The sequence below is a fragment of the Amblyomma maculatum genome, chromosome 3, assembly GCF_055883805.1.
Source record: "Amblyomma maculatum isolate TAMU_Amacu chromosome 3, ASM5588380v1, whole genome shotgun sequence".
Lineage (NCBI taxonomy): Eukaryota > Metazoa > Arthropoda > Arachnida > Ixodida > Ixodidae > Amblyomma > Amblyomma maculatum.
The window spans coordinates 159,361,532-159,380,959 of record NC_139346.1 but is presented as its reverse complement, the minus strand read 5'-3'; the positions used below and the strand labels follow the sequence as shown (position 1 = coordinate 159,380,959).

The 19,428-nt window shown below is 48.0% G+C and overlaps 1 protein-coding gene across 2 annotated transcripts in view; it reads left to right on the top strand.

Annotated features, from left to right (window-relative positions):
- The window catches only part of LOC146196632 (uncharacterized), a 41,552-nt gene extending 34,928 nt beyond the window's left edge, over nt 1-6,624 (top strand). The window contains exons 13-14 of one of the 2 annotated variants that reach the window (XM_084598398.1): nt 685-958; nt 4,866-6,624. In XM_084598398.1, the coding sequence (XP_084454524.1) occupies nt 685-958; nt 4,866-4,962 (371 nt within the window). In that variant the 3' untranslated portion in view covers nt 4,963-6,624. Of the gene's footprint in view, nt 1-3; nt 75-684; nt 959-4,865 lie in introns of those variants that run through there. The other variant, XM_084598400.1, reaches the window with a different exon arrangement.
- The last annotated feature ends 12,804 nt before the right edge of the window (nt 6,625-19,428 follow it).

Below are 19,428 nucleotides of genomic sequence, written 5' to 3'. Positions count from 1 at the left end.
TAGCCCAGTTCGCTGTCCTCATTGAAGGTAGGAAGAACAGGACTGGACAGAAGGTGCACTGCGAAGGAATGTGTGTGAGTAGCTCTACGTGCTGCTGGCAATAGCGTTCTTAAGCCGCGAATTATGAGAGTAATTAAAGTTTATGACTACGATGGTGCTTGTCGCTGTTAATGTGATGGTTGTGGTTATATTTAATCTGTATGCGATGAGTGAGGCTTAGTTAACGGGGGCACAGAGGGACTCTGAACATGTGTTGGCTATTACCTCCATACCTTTATCGGGTTGTCAAAGTTCTGAATTATAATTACCGACTTACAGATTGCATATTTAGCTAGCACTACATATAGTACTCGGAACTTTATGGAGACATGAAATATAAATCTCCTTAGTGCATTTCAGACACATTCTGAGGGCTCAAAATACAGACACTTCAAAATTTCCTTTTCGTAAACAGTGAGAGAGAAAAGTCAGGAGCCTGCCCTGCAGTGCTGCGTGGATTATCAGTGGAGCTAATTTTTTTTGCTTTTCCACTCTGCCTCATCACGTTCACAAGCTCACTGTTCATTGTGGCTATAGGCGTGGCTTTCTCGATTGGTAATTGACGTAGCTCTTCCTGGCTATGCAACACTTACATCTCCCCTGCTTTTGCACCGACTGTTCTTTTTTTTTTTTTTTCATACCAAGACGTGAACCCGTCGAAAGTCACCTTCATGCCCCTTGGCTCTGTCGAGGGAATCGAGTACAGCTTCTGCAGAGCCATAGGCGCTCCGTGGGCACTGCTGTCTTCCAAGCTGCACTCTTTGGCCGCACTGTTGGTGGAGGGCAACGACCGTTCAAAAAGAGTGGGTGGCATCGACGTGTTTGGCATTGCCGGGGATGATGCCCTTCTTCTGGTGGACGAAATGACTGTGGAACTGGACGTCGTCTTTACGGGGTACTACCAGCCCTACACGACAGCGTGAGCACTCTTTTCCTCTCTTCCACATAACAGAAATTAATTCTAACAGGAAGGGACTCTTGGGTAGTAAAGGCTTCAAAGGAGTACAAGGACGAAACGCTGGTTGTGTTGGTTCTTTTTAATGATGTACAAGATATTAGCAAGCCTAAATTGTCGTGGAATTCACCCATGTGTGGCAAATAATTATAGTAGTTAATTTTTTTTAGGTCAAAATGCACATCAGATAGGTAGCTTTCCTTTCAAAAATGGCTCAAAATGCACACCAGATGGGTAGCTTGCCTTTCAAAAATGGCTTAATAATGAATGAACGAAAAGCAGCCTATTAAGTCCACTGCACTCTTAGGTTAGATTTAGCATACCGCATGCAGCTTGGAACCGTATATGCACTTAGCGGCGTATGTGCATTCTCACAAAGGTGGTCACGATAACCTCCACAGTCACGCTTTACGCTGTATGCTGAAACATCCCTTGGCCCTTTTCGTTCCCACGAAGAATGCGAGGCATTTTGGAACAAGACAAGTATCATGGTGAGGTTGACAGAGTCTTTAATGCACTGTAGTGCCTGCCCACTACATCGTTTACCTATATCTTGCTTCAGCAGGACAGTTCTGTCATCGCGAAAATATCACCTCTCTCAAATCATTCGGCACATTTAGTATGAAGCTAGCTGAGTGTCTGTTACAGCGATCCCTCGACGTTTCACAATTCCTCGCAATGCAATACTGCTGTTGTGCAACCAAATTTGAGTGAAGGCACAATCACAAGAAGCGTTTTCACTTATTGTTTTATGAAGAGAGCAATGTACAAGTGAACGAAAGCATTAGAGGGGTCATGCTGAAAAAACGTGTGAGTGCGACCTAGATGCTTGGTATTGTGTCGCGCATGTAACTGGAAGTTCCAGTTTCGTCTCACATCTTCCCAGGCACCTTCAACTTCCGGTCACATGTATGTTACGTAAGATATGATGTGTACGGAGGGAGGAGAATAAAGGAGAGCCAGACGGCGACATGGCGCTTGGCGCGTAACATCTCTGCTCTGTGTCAGTGCCTTACTTCTACAATACAACAAAGTGGCAACAAGGTAAACCTTTTATAATGAGTTTCACGGGACTTATGCCTCCTCCTGCATTCCTGGAAACCCTGGGTCAGCCACCAATACCATGGAACTTAAGGCACTGTTTTCTACGAACTTAGAAGCATCTGGCACCTCAAAGTTTGCTGCGTCCCGGCGCAAACTATATATCTGCACTCGCTCAGTGCCGAAGGTCAGCGTTGATTCCGCTACACGCCCACTTCTAGCAAGCCAGCGCAAGTTCAGTGCGAAGGAACTGGGACCTTAAGTGAAGCTACGATAGTTAAAGACGTGTTCCAAGCTGCATTCTATAATTGCAACCACCTGTTCTCAGCCACGACGAACAAGCTCGTCGAACGCCACCGATTCAAGAAACGTCTGCAAAACCCTGGTAAGCCTGCAGAAGTTTATATTGCTCATTTCCGTGACCTTGCAAAGAACTGTAATTTCGAAAATTACACGGACGCTGCTGTTCATGATCAACTTGTTTCTGGCATTGCATCAGATAGGCTCTGAGAATGCTTTTTGTTTAAAGGCGCAGGGCTGACTCTGGAAAAGGCAATTACAATCGTGTGCCGCTATGAACAGGCAATTAAACGTTTGCGCGAATTCACCTCTTCTGATGGCGTGAACCAAATGCGAAAGGCAAGTGCGAACACTTCGTGTCGGACTCTGAACGCTGCTCATGGGCCACAGTCAACTTCGGTGTGTAATCAAGTTGGGGCATTGCTGTTACCGATGCAGCTCCAATCAACATTTGGCCGATTCCCCTTTAGGGGAATCGGCCAAAGGTTTGTTTCAAATGCGAGAAAGTTGGCCATTTCCAAAAAATATGCTGTAGTCCGAAATTGGAACAGATCGTCAAGGAAGTACCGAAGGATGGAGATGAAGATGAACAGGTGATGCTTCTACGTGTTGGGGACAACACTACGCGCTCCGGCATTCACATCGGTATTGAAGTTGAAGGTCTGAGCATGCAGTTTTTCGTAGATACGAGTTCATCAGTATCTGTCATGACCGAAGATGCTTACGTAAACCATTTCAAAGCGACTGCAACGCTATCCTGTACCGTCAGTGACGCTGCTCAATTACTCGGGTGGTGATATCATAGTGAAGGGCTGCTTTCTTGCAAATGTTTGCTACCAGCGTCGATCCACTTTCGTCCTGTTCTATGTTGTTCGCCAAGGAACTGCGGTACTTGGACTAGACGCCGTTCGCTACCTTGACTTATGCATACAGAGGTCAATTCTGCAGTGCCTGCAGACAAAGGCCGCTACTATGTTACTGCCTGTCGAATTTCGCAAGGAATTTGGACATTCACGCCTGCAGTACAGGAGCACAAAGAAGAAATTGTCTCAGTGGTTTCATCATGCATCACTAAAGAACAACTGCAGGAAGCTTTACAAGCAGACCCAGTGCTGCAGCATGTAATGTGGTACGTGGCAACCAAGTGGCCCGCCCAACGTACGCTCAACTCTGAGCTGCTGCCGTTCTTCAATGTCCGAGAAGAGTTGGCAATAATGAACAATCTGCTTTTACGTGAGGAGCGATTGGTCATCCCAACATCACAGACGTGAGCTCTAGTGACAGCTGCACATGAAAGCCACCCTGGCATTGTCTGAACGAAACAGAGACTGCACTGGTGGCCAGGACTGGATAAACAGGTGGAGGAAGCCAGTCACTCTTGCTACGTTTGCCAAGCTTTGTTTCTACAATACAGCACTTGGAAAGGAGAAAAGTGGAAGAGCTAGAGGGAAAAGAGTATCTGTTGCACAGTCTTGAGCAAGACTGGAGCATCGCATGTAGACTGAAGGAGGAAGCGAGTGGTGGGCGTGTGCAGAGCGTGCACTTCTGTCGAGCCCTAACCACATGGTGCAATATGCTGTGCCACGCAAAAAAGCCCGGTGCTGCTTCAGACGCTCAGGGAAGTGCACTTATTGTTCTGCGCTGTCACCGAGTAGATTTTAAAACCACATTATAACCGGTATATCACTTCGCATGAGAGCATAATAGATGGTATGGCTACACCGAGTGTCATAAAAGGCATTCCGGTGGCTGGCTAAAGACGTGTTATATCCAGTTCCGCACTATAAGCGGTTACGTTGTAGTCTGCATTGTAATTTCTAGTCGCATGTTTCCGGTCCAGCAGCCAAATGATGGCTACGGCGTCAATGTTAAGCTCTACATTTGCCAGTTATACATAAACAGCGGCATAGCTACTTCGCTCATTGCTTCCGACTCATGGGGCAGACTGTCGTTAGAGCTGTGGTGAATTAAAACTATGCAGTAGCGACTGATCGCAATTTCGTTATAACTCTCTGTGATATAGGCTAAGCTTCGTCATCTTAGTAATTGTTTGAAACCAGAACAACAAGGGAAAACATCAAATATTTTCACAGCAGAGAGAGAAATTCCACTAATTACCGAAGGATAACAGATGTCATATCATTTACTGACATAGGAAGATTCTGATGGTGATGCAAGGATGATGCAGCGATGCACTGTTCTTTTGGAGAGGAGGGGTTCAAATGGAGCTGGGGGACACTCTCTGTGCTGGCAGGATGCGACAATAACACTGCCTTCATTCATGATAAGCGAGCACTTATCACTTATCATCATAACTGTGGCCATTATAAGGTGGCTCGAATGTATTCATCTCTTTTAGCCCATGACTCACAGCAAGGCCAACATCTTTTAGTTCAGGAGTTCTCTAGTACATATTTGTATGTGTTGCTTGCAAACAATCGATAAAATCTTTTCAGCCTTATTGCCGTCTGTGTCTGTGTACACCAGCACCTTTACCTTTCACCACCTTTCCTTTTTGCTTCACACGCAGGCTGAGTCGCCGTTCCTGGTCACAGGGGCGAAACACAACACCTGGAAGGCCACCAAAATGCAGTGGCCGCTCCAGACCTTTTGCCCCATTTCGATGAATGCCAGGATTGTACTTTATCTTGCGCCATATCCTGTGATCCTCTTGCATAAAAGCGTGGTGTGCACTCGTACGTGATTGATGGGCCTGGCTTAATTGGAACCCTTTGGAGACAAACCACGGAGCACGACGCACACCAAAACACAGTTGGATGAATTAGCACTGCCTCATACAGATCCACTTATGCCGAAGACGCCGCTTAGGCAATATACTGCCTAGTGCATGCTCAACCGCATGAGCGCAATGTGACCTGCAGGCAGGCACTGCCTGTGTTCACAAGGCCTACTAGTCCTGCTGCCTGGATTTCTCCAGAATGGGGTGGTTAGCCTTTTCAGATTAAGCCAGTTCGTTCGGCCTCTTTCATCTTTAATAAAAAACATTACTGGCCCAATTACATGAAAATCCATCTGGCACTGTTGTCGGCCGTTGTCTAGCCACCGAATTGGAGTGGGATTACAGCATGCACAGCAGATATCCCCATGGCAGGGCCCCTCCCCACTCTCCCTCTCTGCCATGTCATATTTACTCGCATGGCTTCACAAACGGACCTTCATGTGGTGCCACATTATCAGTCTTTCGTAATATAACTGTAATGCAACCATTCTTAGGGAAACTTTTTGAGGGATGCTATACCATATTTCTTCCTATTTAGCACGCATCTGCTAGTTAGTCGGAGACTGGTTTGTGATAGGGAATTTAACTGATGACATATGTATCTCGAATTGTAGGATTTAATTACCTGATCATATCACATGACCTAACAGAGCGGGTGTTGTCAGAAAAGCGGAAAGAGCACAGAGAGCATTGCGCTGCCACTCACATGGTGGCATGCCGCAGGAGGAGATGGACGTCGCGGCATTGCATTGTGCGACAGATCTTTCGCGTTCATACATGTGTCTACATGTATCCCTAAATGTATCTGCTGATTTATTTTTCTTACCGTCATTTCTAATTGGAAAGGAAGAAAGTTTGGTAAGATAAATTGTGATTTGGCCAGGGATTGAACACTGAAAGAAATACTTTCTGAAGGGCTAGCATTTCATACTAACCAATGAAATGGCAAAAAAGAGGGCTCTTTCTATTCCTCTTTTTTTCCTGTGTTCGTCTCCTTGCGCCGTTTCATTGGTTAGTACTGAAAGAAAGAATGTTAATGAAAATGGTGGATTTGAAGAAACATTTGCATTGGTACGAATGGCTGCAGATGTATCTAAATTGTAACTTTGCCTGTATCCGAAATCATTGCCCAGCCTATCTTTCGTAACGAAAATATCATTGTAAACAAAGTCACCTCATGGAACTTTGCTAAATTAAGTTTTATACTACTTCGATTTGCTGTTGCCAGAGAACATTATATTTGCCTTATTAACAGCCAACTGCTGGCTCATATTTCCTGCTATCGAATGCTTAGAAAAATGTTCTTAAATGCATGGAGTCTGCTGTGATCTCTACTGATGCCTTCCATGTGCACCTGGTCATATATGAAACTGTAGCAAGTATATATGAGAAATAAATATGTGCTGAATGGATTATAAAAGAAGGCTCAGAAGGTGCTTTCTGCTTTTTATTGTTTTTGACCCTGCTCGTTGCGATTGCAATACCGCAATAAAAGGTGGTGTATTTTCCGTAGTATATTGCTTTTCGGCAGTGTCAATAAATATGGACATGAACTTTTTGCTACAAGTTACTTTATTTAATTTTGCGTGAAATGTTAACAAGCATGCGTTTTTTTGTGGGTGAGTAATTGACACTGTTTTTCCAGTAGTTCTGTTCTAAATAGCTGAACTGTGGCTGTGACATCATGTATTCAGTTCAGTTCAGGCGTTCAGTCGTGTCCGACTCTTCGTGACCCTATGGACCATGTCACGCCACGCTTTCCGGTCTCTCACTATCTTCCTAACATCACATAGCTTCATCTGCAATGCCTCGAGAATGCCATCTAACCATCGCGTTCGCTGCCTACCCCTTCTCCGGCGACCCTCAACCTTTCCCAACATCAAATCTTTCTCCAGCGACTCCTCTCTTCTCATCAGATGACCAAAGTAGCTGAGCTTTAACTTTAGAATTTGACCCTCCAAAGAGCAGTCAGGGTTTATGGTCGACAATATCGACTGATTTGATCTTCTGGCAGTCCAAGGAACTCTTAAGAGTCTTCGCCAGCACCACAATTCAAACGCGTCAATTCTTCGGCGGTCAGCCTTTTTCACAGTCCAACTCTCGCATCCATACATCACAACTGGAAAGACCATAGCACGGGTTATACGGATCTTGGTTGGCAGACTAATGTCTCTGCTCTTTACTAGGCGGTCAAGGCTAACCATTGCTCTCTTTCCCAGAAGCAGGCGTCTCCTAATTTCATGGCTGCAGTCTCCTTCCGAGGTAATCTTGGCGCCCAAGAACAGAAAATCTGTCACAGCTTCCACTTCTTGTCCATGTATAGATATATAGATATGTATAGATATATAGATTGTAGGCAAACGAAACCGCAGTATAGTTTTTTGTTTTCATTTGCTGCAACCCGATCTTCGAGCTTTTGTAACGAGTGAACAGCGGTTTTATTACAGCTTTTCTATGCCTCGCATGAATGTATCCTATTAGTGACGAAGATGTCATTCGCATGTTGAAACCTTAACATACATTGCAGGCAAAATTCAATTATAAATTATTTGCCATGCTTAGGTGAGCTCCACAGGTGATTTATGTTTTATTGTTATGCGCAATCACGAAAAAAAATCTTGTGCCCCACCATTCTGGCGGTGTCTTTGTGCCAGCATCCACAAAAGTTCTCGCACCTGCAATAAGGCACAGACTAGGCTGGCAACTGAGAGCCCAGAAAACTACTTTGCCTCCAAAGTCGAAATGATACCTTCCAGTCAACTCCATTAAGGCCCATCCGCACTTGCGAAAAGCGTGTGCCCATTTGTACGTGACCTGGGAAACGCTCAGCTCGACTGATGTTCACACTTTGCACAGCCACCCGCGGTCTGCTTTCCCAAATTGGTCTCGTTTGGAACAAGACAGTAACAAAAAGCCAGATGTAAAGCGGACTTCTGTTCACTTCTGCTGCTCTGCTGATTGGTTACCGTTTTGTTGCCAACAGTCGCAAGGTTGGAAAATATCGAACAGTGACTTGCGACTACCACTCTTCAACCTAAACATTCGCACAACATTTGCGAGTATCGGGGAATTTCGCAAGTGTGAACGACCTTTAGACTGACCATTTTTATAGCTAGGTGCCGCATGGCCAGCATAAGTGGTAATTGTGCCAACAGGGGGCACTTTGGACCACTGAAGTGTTGTTGTTGCAACTGTAGGAATAAGGAAAAAAAAATGCACGGGCCTGCTACTGGCTATATGTTGCTGAGCCACCGCTGCCTCGTGCGGACAGGAGAAAAAATAGAGAAAGAAAAAAGAAGAGGGAGAGAAAGACACGTCGCAACAGCCGTCCACCACCGAAGTGGCGGGTGCAATGCCAGCCTACAACAGATAATTCGGTGGCAGCATGGAGGAAAGAAAAGCTAGGAGGGAGCATGACGTCACGCGGCCAACCTCCGCAAGCCAAGTGCCGATGAAGCCGCTCCCTCCCCCGTTTTTTCGCTCTCCTAGTTAGCCCTATGTTTTGATGTCGGTGCGTTTTAGTGTGCGCGTCTGCGATGGCGCGGGCGCGCGGCTGTCTGTCTGCTGTGTGGGCTGCTGGGTGCTGCGCTCGCGGCGCCGATTCGCGCATGCGCGCGGGTGTAGATATCACCGCACGCTACCACGTGGTCCAACACGCAGGGGTCGAATCACTCCCTTTTATTTTTTATGACTAGGCTTCACTAACATTGCCGCGCGCTCCCTCCTTGTTTTTCCTTCCTCCATGGGTGGCAGGCTAGCCCGCCGCCGCAAGCGGCGTTGACCGCTGCTCCGTAGGGCCAGGAACAGCCACCCCTTCTCCCCTCGACCACTAAAGTGCGACGAGGCGAAAGTTGCTTTTGCGCGCTGTTTTGAAGCCCTCCACTATGGCACCTCATCTCTCTATTTTTACTCCCACCTTCCTCCTTTTCCTTACGACTCGGTTTAGGTTTAGGTGTCCGTGGATAATTGTGACAGATATACTGCGCCTTTTCTTTCCTATAAACCAATTTGAAATACCCCTGATGCCTGCTGGACTGTCTGCTTCTTATGCTGCGTGGTGCGGCGTTGAGAAAGCCCCAAATGAATGGCGCGCTGTACGGACACCTCGATCAAACGCCCGGCGGGGTAAACCAAACACCGTGTTTACAAACAAAGGAGGTGCTCGCGGCGCGGCAGCCCATTGGGGGTGAAAAGTAGGGTTAGTTAGTGCTCATAGGAATTTACATGGAACCGAAAGATTTCAAAGCAGTGTTCTTTTTTCACGGGACATCTATGATGTCATTATTAGACACAGAGCAACCATGAACAAACACCTTAGAACAGATCGTGAAAATATGAGACCTCATTAGCGAGGCGGAGTATTTTTAAAACACCGCGAAACGTATGGATGCGCGAGTTGGGAGGGCGACCCGTAGAAACACATGTAAACAACTTAGCGCAACATTTTTCTCGTTTCGCAGAGTACCAGAAGTGGTGGCCGGTCGTTAAACGTTGGCCAGCGCTTTGCAGAAGTGTGTGACAAAGTATGCTGCGTCATTACGGAGGGACTCCACTTTTAAAGCTCCTCAAAAAATCTATGTTGTGAATCCGGACACCCCCAAAAGGCTCATGCGAATCGCGCAGTTTTGTTTACAGTCTGCTATGCTGCCGCATGGAGTAAATTAGCTTGATAATACTGTTGCTCAAATGATATATTTTAGACAGAACTACGTTTAAAAAAACAAATGTCAAACGCCATACGACAATATGGACCGAATGTGAATCGCGCATTGCAGCAGACGACGGCGCAGCAGGCGATACCCACCGCGGCCGCCTCCAGTTACGCATCGGCTAGCTACGGCGCCGGCGGTGCATGGTCGTCTGCAACTGTGCGCGGTTAGTTTATCGTGTTGTGAACAGTCCCGTAGATTGTCAGACTTGCAGTACTTGCAAGGGAATGTCTTGCGAGCTGCAGCACTGTCAGACTGCGTGAAAAGCTTGTCGGAATCGGCTAAACAGCGCTACAATGAAAAGCTGTAAATTGGCGGCGTTGTGCATCCGGACCAATTTGCTAGCTTGAAACGCATTGGGAAGTCATCTGAACTGACGCGAGCGCTCTTCCACCATTGGGCATGGCAAACATTGTAGTGTATTTGTAGAGAGTGGCTTCACTGCAAAGATCGTCCAGGCATACAAGTCCCCGGAGGCCTACAATTATATTGAATCAGGTGGGTTCGCGCAAGGTCATCAACGGGCATATATGCTAGTTAGCTATTTTTTCATTTATTTTCTTTTTCCCCCGTGGTATCTCGATGGCATGCAACTCGGAATCGGCAACACTTTCGAAGAACTAGGAGAGTGCCAGCTCAAGGCGCAAATACGAAGACTCACAACGACTGGAAGGGCGCTCCTGACAAGGCTAGGTAGGGAAATAGAAAAGCCACAAAACAGCAGGGTCGCAATACCAGACCCGCTAAGAAAGACAATACGCATACAACCCATCCTCCGAAACATGTATCGAGGCCATCCTTGGCCTCGATCTAAAGAAGGCATTTGATAATATCTCACACCAGGGAGTCATGGACGGCCTATCAGCATTGAATGTAGGGACAAAAACGTATAACTACATCAAAAACTTTTTGAGTGGGCGTAGTGCCCGCTTTAAATTTCGCGATAGCACATCGTCACTTTTCCCTCTGGGCAGTAGGGGTACTCCTCAGGGTTCGGTACTCTCGCCTCTTCTCTTCAACATAGCAATGGCAAAATTACCAGAACAACTACGACGTTACCCTCATTTAAATTTTAGTATTTATGCTGACGACATTACACTATGGATCAGCCGGGGTAGCTATGCCGTAATTGAACACACGCTACAAGAGGCGGTGGACACGATCGTGCGGTTTGTAGCAGAACGTGGACTTACATGCTCGCCGGAAAAATCAGAATTCTTAATTTACAATCCACGGTGCCTGCGGAAAGAGCGTAAAGTGGATATACAGATTTCGGTACAAGGACATCAAGTTCCCCAGGTATCGCAGATCCGTATATTAGGTCTCCTTCTCCAAGATAACGGCTACAACGGAGAAACTATTAAAAAGCTTGAGCGGCATGTATCTCAAACAGTTAGCCTCATCCGCCGAGTTTCGAGTAAAGGCAGAGGACTAAAGGAAAAAAATCTTCTGCGCGTAATCCAGGCATTTATCATTAGTCGAATCAGCTATTCTACGCCATACTTACCCCTTAAGGCAGCAGAACGACAGAAATTAGAGAGCCTCATCCGCACAAGTATTAAAAGAGCCCTTGGACTCCCGCGCTGTACTTCCACCGCTAGCCTCCTGCAACTGGGCATCCATAACACATGGGATGAAATCGCGGAAGCGGTACGCACTTCACAGGTAGAACGGCTCCGCCTAACCGCCGCAGGCAGATCCATTCTAGAAAAACTGGGCATCGACACATGGGGAGGCGCTCAGACAAAATCTGAAATAGACATGGCTGTACGGACAGGCTATGGATACCTCCGCTGCCAAAAAACATGCATCCCGAACACCATACGGAGCGTCGGGAAAAAAGAGTTCAAATGCTCAGTAGGAAATTTAGCCGCTTGCCGCCGGAGGAAGTAGCCTTTGTAGATGCTGCCGGAGGGGCAAGCTCCTTTATGGTTGCAGCGGTATCGAATGGGTCGGGTAGACCGATCACCGCGGTCACCCTGAAAACTAGATCTCCTGAGGCAGCTGAGGAAGTGGCTGTAGCTCTAGCCTGCGCCCAGACAAAGGCGCGTTTCGTGATCTGCGACAGCAAAACTGCCATACGAAATTACAGTCGTGGGTTTATTGCTCCCCAGGCAATTCGAATATTACAACAATCACCAATCTCGAGAACTATACAGCTGATTTGGACTCCATCGCACACTGGCGTTCCCGGCAACGAATCCGCCCATGCCATGGCTCGAGGGCTCTACCACCGAGCCGGTGGCAGAGAGGGCGGACTTGGAGCGGGGACCATAGAGTGTGCCAAATCTTACACAGAAATTCTGCAGCATTATAGACTCAGTAAACGGGTGGCTGCTGCGCCAGCCCCTACCCTAAATTTCAGGCAGGCCGTCGCCTGGCGTCGCCTTCAGACTGGGACATTTCCGCACCCGCTCCTGGTGAGCCATATGCCCCCAGGAGAAAGATCTGAATTGTGTGCAAACTGTGACTCGAGAGGGACCCTCGAACACATCCTCTGGGACTGCCCCTTTTCTCCCGGGAGGGGTCTAAATCTGACGCCGCAACTCTGGGAGACCATGCTGCGCTGCTCGGACCCTGAGCTCCAGCTAGCCGCCATCCAGCTGGCCTGGGACGCCGCCGGCCAACAACGTCTGCCGGCCTGCGTCTGAGGCGGGGCACCCGCCATCCATCCCAAGCGACGGAGGGCCGGAGCCTCTTCATCCGCTGGAATCAATAAAAAGTTCTGCTCTCTCTCTCTCCATGCTCACAGGAGACAGGCTAGGGCAGAACATTATAAGAGGACCATGGGGCATCGGAACAATACAGTCTACACTGATGCCTCCCTATACCCCCAAACACAAAAATAGCGCAGTAGCAGCAGTCGTAAACCACCACGGAGAACACCTCACAAGCCTCACAGCCGAAGTATCTAACGGAGGCAGAGGAGATTGCTGTCGCTCCTGCAGCGAAAGAAGGATACAGGACAGGGAGATCCCTTAACATCCTAACGGATTCACAAGAGACGTGCCGGAACTACATTAGAAGCAGAATTAACAGTACTGCACTCAAGATCCTCAATGGAGGTCCGCTCCCTGAGGAACGACCAATACACAACATAATCTGGATACCGAGTCACGCAGGGATCGGGGGCAGCGAAGGGGCAGACAACCTAGCTCGAGGAATGACTTGCCGAGCAGGAACGTCACTAACCGTGGAGGAACCCAAGATTAACTGCGGGGACAGCTATACGGAATTACTAAACCTATATAAGGGGCTAAGATTCCAGCACCCCCCACCACATAAACATTTATCTAAGGAGGAAGCCACAGGATGGCGAAGACTGCAAACAGGCTTCTTCCCAAATTTATACATATTAAATAAGATGTTCCCAACACAGTATAGCGCCAACTGTCCGTGGTGGGGAGCAAAGCCAACACTATATCATGTCACATGGGAGTGCGGAAGGAATCAAACATTTCACAAACACAAAACACCAAGTGCGGAGCAATGGGAGAGCCGGCTCACCAGCTGCGAGCTAGAGGCCCAAAGGGCACTCATAGCACACGCAAGCGAGGTGGCCCGGCTCAGTGGAGCCCTGGACTAGGGGCCCACCCACGGCCAAGGAGGACACAGAGTTCAAGACGAAGACTCCGTCCTCTACCGCTACTACTTCTTAAAGAACCAATAAAGTTTTCATTCATTCATTCATTCTCATATATCGTTCTGCGTTTTCTGTGCGGCTTCCTCGTCTTTCTTTTTTTTTTTTTCTTTCCGTGCGAGGCAGGCCATCCAGCGCGTGCACGAACGTCGGAATATAAAGCTCTCAAAATATTTACTTATGATTTACCCATCACATTATTGCATCGCTACTCAACTACATATGCATTCATTTTAATACCGCTTCTACATTAGCCACGATCGAAGTTTGCAGAACGGAATGACGTCGTGCCCGTTATTTTGCATTTTATTCATCTCAATTTACAAAATGAACTGTGCCGACGGCATCATTACTTGGCTCATGCGCCTCGCCAGCACTTGGAATGTTTTTTTTTTTTACTTCCGCCATGCAACATGATGTCGGGTCATGGCACAAGGCGTTCACCAAAAATAATAATAATAATAATTACGCCGCTTGGGCGACTCGCCTCCTAGACGTGGTTGTTTATTTATTTATTTATTTATAGCAAGGGAAAGGCGTGGTAACTGCCTCGCTTGTTTTCTGCGGACACCGCAACCGCGCCGTAAGGGAAGGGATGAAGGTGGGAGAGAAAGTGGAAAGAGAGAAAGAGGAGCCGTAGTGGAGGGCTACGGAGTAATTTCGACCACCTGGGGATCTTTAACGTGCGCTGACATCGCACAGCACACGGAGGCCTCTTCGTTTCGCTTCCACGTGGTTGTTGTTGTGGCTGTAGGAAGAAGGAAAAGAAAATGCACGGGCCTGCTACTGGCTCTGTAGCTGAGCCACCTCCGCTGCCTCGTGCAGACAGAAGAAAGAAAAAAAAATCAGACAGAAGAGAAAATCGAAAAGAAAGAAAAGGAAGAGGGAGAGAAAGACGCGCGTTTCGTCTGGAAACGCAGTATCTGTCACACTTGTTTTTGTGGACACCCTAACTGCGCCGTAGGGGAAGGGATGAAGGTGGGAGTGAAAGTGGAAAGAGAAAAAGAGGAGCCGTAGTGGAAGGCTAAGAGTAATTTCGACCACCTGGGGATCTTTAACGTCCGCTGACATCGCATAGCACACGGACGCCTCTTCATTTCGCCTGCCCCGCCGGGGTGGTGCAGTGGTAAGTCGCCCGACTACTGCGCCGGATTACCCGGGTTTGAACCCGACCTCGGCGGCTGCGTTTCGATGGAGGCGAAACGAAGAGGCGTCCGTGTGCTGTGCGATGTCAGCGCACGTTAAAGATCCCCAGGTGGTCGAAATTACACCCGTAGACCTCCACTACGGCTCCTCTTTCTCTCTTTCCACTTTCACTCCCACCTTCCTCCCATCCCTTACGGCGCGGGTGAGGTGTCTACAGAAAAACAAGCGAGACAGTTACTGTGCCTTTCCCTTCCTATAAGTCAATCAAATCCTCTTCATTTCGCTTTCATCGAAACGCAGCCGCCGAGGTCGGGATCTAACCTGGGTATTCGGGCACAGTAGTTGGGCGTCTTACCACTGCACCACCACGGCAGGTCACTCGCGGAATCTCGCTGACACATCTCGCCGACGCGAATTTTCGCCATGAGCATAGAAACGCTTTCGCGTTCATAGGAAGGTAAAGACGCAGTATATGTGACTTACTACTGTGAACACCTGAAGTAATTTCGGAGTACCATCGAGTCCATACGCCGGCAACCGGATTTTCGCGTAATGGAGCTAATAAAGAGATGGCTCTGTAAAGGTAGCTCCAGCTGTGACGCATCATGCATATCAATGATTTTATGTAGATGTGTAAAGTTTAAAGGAAAATGGAACCAGCTGAAATCACTGTACATGCAGTTACATTTAGAAATTCCATCCCATTCCAAAAAATGCGTTAGTTGCTCAGTGTATCAGTGACAAGCTATAGGAAACAGTTTCATGAGACATGACGAAAACATTGGTTTGTTTATTTTTATTTCGTAGTATTCAACGTCCCATAGCGAATCAGGCTATGAGGTTGGAATACCCAAGCATGCGGTTGGTGCTGCAGCAAGTGTCCTGTAACAGTTTGCTGTTTCAGCTCATTTTCATTTCTGTTGAAGTCGTCTTAAGTAGGTATTGAATATGTCTTTATGTAGCCATGCTTGTTTCGTTCCGCTGTTTACTTTCAGCTGCCTGTCAGCAGTTATATTTGCAATGGTTAACACTCCGTGCTTAGGCTTGTTTACCGGTATAGACGTGCGTGTTGCGCCCCCTTAAATGTACTTTACTATCTTTTTTGGAGTGTTTAAAAAATACTTCAAACCCTGCGTCTATGTCGCCTCTCCTCTACAAGTCAGAAGTCTTCCTGCTTATAGTGTACTAACCATTGACGGTTATGCAAATTGTTCACTGCCCTCAATAAGATGTATTATATACGTTTGAGATCATTGTACTATCATCATAAAGTGGTGCTGGCATGAAAGCGGGAAAGAACAGGGCGTTTGTACTTGAAAAGTTTGGTGCGGATTTGAGAAAGAATATTGCAGTTTGTCACAACCCCCGCCTTTACGGTCAAAAGAGGTGCAGGATCGCCTTTACGGTTACCTGTCGTCCCTCCATGATGTTTGAGAACACATTTAAAAGGTAGACCGGTCAACCAGCTAAGTACGCGTGTGGGTGTGTGTTTGAGGAATAATTTCAAATAGGTCACTTTCTTTACAAAAAATTGAATGTTTATAAATAGTAGCCCGAATTAAACTGCATAATAATAGTGTGCAATGAAAAAATAAAACGCCACGACAAGATATTGATAAAAGACGACTAATTAATTGACAAGAGGAAAAACCCGACAGTGAACAAAACGCTGCTATAAAAAGAAGACTATAAATATAACAAGCAAGTATTCTAGATATAATAAGTATGGGCAATGGTTACATAGAAAACACAGCGAAAAAAATGTTACTAAGTCAGGTAAAGGTTAACAAAAGCGAAAATAATGTTCGATTGAACAACAGTCTGTGGCGAAATGGAATTTTCACCGCTTTCTTGCTAGTTGAGGCGTCCAGGCTGGATTGCTCGGTAGCGGCGGCCGTACAGGGGAGGAGAACGATGCGTCGATCGCGGGCCTGATGAAACACAATACGCTTTCCCGGCGCGGCCGTGAGAGTGGCTCGGAAGTCTGAATCTTCCCAGAGCGCACTGGCGCGGGCGTTCTGCGGTCGGTTATTTTATACACTCGGCTTGTGCGCAGCGCCCGTGTCAAGGACAGGCGGTCGCTGCCCCTACTGACGTGTTGAATCCTGCATTGAGGAGCGGCGGGGTGCCATGAGTTTCGCTCTATATCTGAGGCAGAAGCTCCCGCAACTTTCGCTGTATAGATGAGGCAGCTTGTGACACAGTTGTAGATGGTGGTGGTGACAAACTTTATTAAGGTGAGCCTTAGCTGTAACATCCTCGTGATGGGATTGCTCTCGGACGCGTGCCGTGGCCGGCAGGTGATGCTTCTCGGTGACTTCCAAAGCCCAGTCCACCAGATGCCGTTGTAGAAGAAGGTTCATTTGACGACGTCAAGGTCGGCGGGAGCAGCGGTGCGATCCAGTCCAGACCAGAGAGGCTCTCACTCTACGCAATAGCAATGCGACAGTACCTCTTATCTTCTTCGTCAGCGCCTAGCGAGGGCTCCGTCTTCTTCTTCACAGTGGCTACCCACCTCCCCTAACTTAAATAGAGCCATCCTGGCGACTGTAGGGGACGAAACACATAACGGGGTCGTAGTTAAGATGTTGATGGTTCGTACTTCTGATGGTTTCCGAAGTTTCTCGATTCCTCAACGAAATGCAGAATGAGATGCAGCCGGTTCACGAAAGTTAGACGAGATAGACACAATTTATTCACTTAATTACTAGTCGGGATCCAGATCGAGGATCAAGATGAGAATCAAGATGTCTGAAGACTTTCCAGAGGTTCATTTTAAGGCTTCCGAATTGTGAGGGAAAATTTGGCTGAATTGTAATCAACCAATCACATCCGTTGACGAAAACTCACCCAAGATAAGGCGGTGCCTTCACACTCTCGCCGGTCCTCCCGCCAAGCGGCTGGTCGATTGATGTAACATCGCTCCTTGGACTGACAAGCTCTTCGGAGCCGGCGAAGGAGATCCATGTTCTGCTGTCAGCCCGCTGTCAGCCTTGTGTGAACTTGATCGTTCAAACTGCCGCGTCTCGGCAGACTTTCCATTTATGGGCCTCCAGCCCTGCGGTCCTGTCGCCCACTTCTTTTTACGCCGCCGCCGTTTTCCCAAGCAACAGTGGCGGTGATGGTGCGGTCCGCGAGCAGTCTCTCCCGACCAGGTGGCGGCGGTCTTGTTGCCGCAAAGGGGGCGCTGGCCGCTTCCGGATCGCAAGAAAGGGGGTGCGCAGGCGGCGTCTGGACCTCAAAGACACGGGCCATCGTTCGGGAACACGTGCTCGCCACGAAAACACTTCTACGAACGGGATGCCGGCGAGTAATAACGCACACACACTATGTTCTGCAGCAACAGGCCGCTTTTCCCATAACTCAGTCGGTTTGGCGCCAACTGACCAAATTCCTGACCAGTCGAGCCCACCAGGGTCGTAGAAGGCTTTAAGCGCTGCAGACGCACAGGCTCATCGAAATAGAAAGATGACGTAAGCGGCTCAACAATGTAATTCACTGGTGATGTGGGCTCGACGACACGGTATGGGGCCCATGATATTTGGAGATCAGTTTTGTTGAGAGGCCGGGACTGCCGGATGGAACCCATAGCCACCCGAGTAAGCTGGGCTCGAAGAGCGGTACAAGCTTCTGCTCGGTGTATGGGCGATGTTTTTGGCGCCACTGAGAGTCGTCGTGAATGACCGGGCAATCTGGCGGCACGTTTCGGTGTGCTGTGCAGCATCGGTCACGGTGGTACGTTCAGACACGTCAGGGCTGTATGGGAGGGAAGTATCAGGGGGAGCAGATGGATACAGACCGTAAAGCAAAACGAACGGAGAGGAACCCGGGGTGGATTGCGTAGCAGTGTTGTACGCGTAGGTTATATAAGGAAAGACAACGTCCCAGTTCGTGGGGTTGGACCCGACGTACTTCACGAGCATGTCACCAAGGTTGCGATTAAATCACTCAGTAAGGCCGTTTTTTTTTTTTTTTTTTTTTTTTTAAATGTTGTAGGGGGGTGCAAGTGCGGTGAATGGTATTGCACTAAGCGAGCAGAGCTTGAACGGCGTCGGATAAAAAAGCATGGTTTCTGTCGTTGAGCAATTCAAGATGAGCACAGTGGCAGAGAATGCAGTTTTTCAATAAGAAACCGGCCATACCTCGGGCTGTGGCAGCTGGGAGCACGCCGGTTTTGACATATCGCGTCAGATGATCGACGGCGACAATGACCCAGCGATTGCCATCAGCTGTGTACTGAAGAGGGCCGTGGTCGAAGAGTCAAAGCGGACACATGAGAGGCTGCAACTCAGAAGCCAAGAGGTGAGATGCGGACCAGTCATGATCGGAAGTACTTGAGAACCGGAGAACCGAGTCGTATACATATCGCGCCAATAGTAGCTAAGATGGATTCGAGTGTACGCCCTAAATACTTCGATGTGACCGCACTGCGGATCGGCGCGGAAAGCTGTGTATGTTTGTGTCCGTAGATGGCGCGACATCACGAGTAGACATTTCAATCCACTTCAGTTGTAGTTGCGCCGGTAAAAGAGTATCCCAAATCTCATAATGGGAAAATTGGCGGCGAAGTGTGCGTGAAGAGGTCATCACCGTAGGGTTCGAGAGGCAGTCAAGAAGAGAGAAGATTCATAGATCCTTCTGTTGTTCGGCGGGCATGTCACTGACGTCGAGCGAAGGCGCCACGGAGTCCAAGATGGAGAGGATGGCAAGGTCGACTGGAAGCAAAGAGCGAGACAAAGCATCGGCGTCTTGATGCTTGTGACCAGATCGGTAAATAACAAAGGTACAATATTCTTACATACGAACAGCCCACCGTGTCAACCGTCCTTGAGCGATGACAGCCAGCAGAGGGCATGGT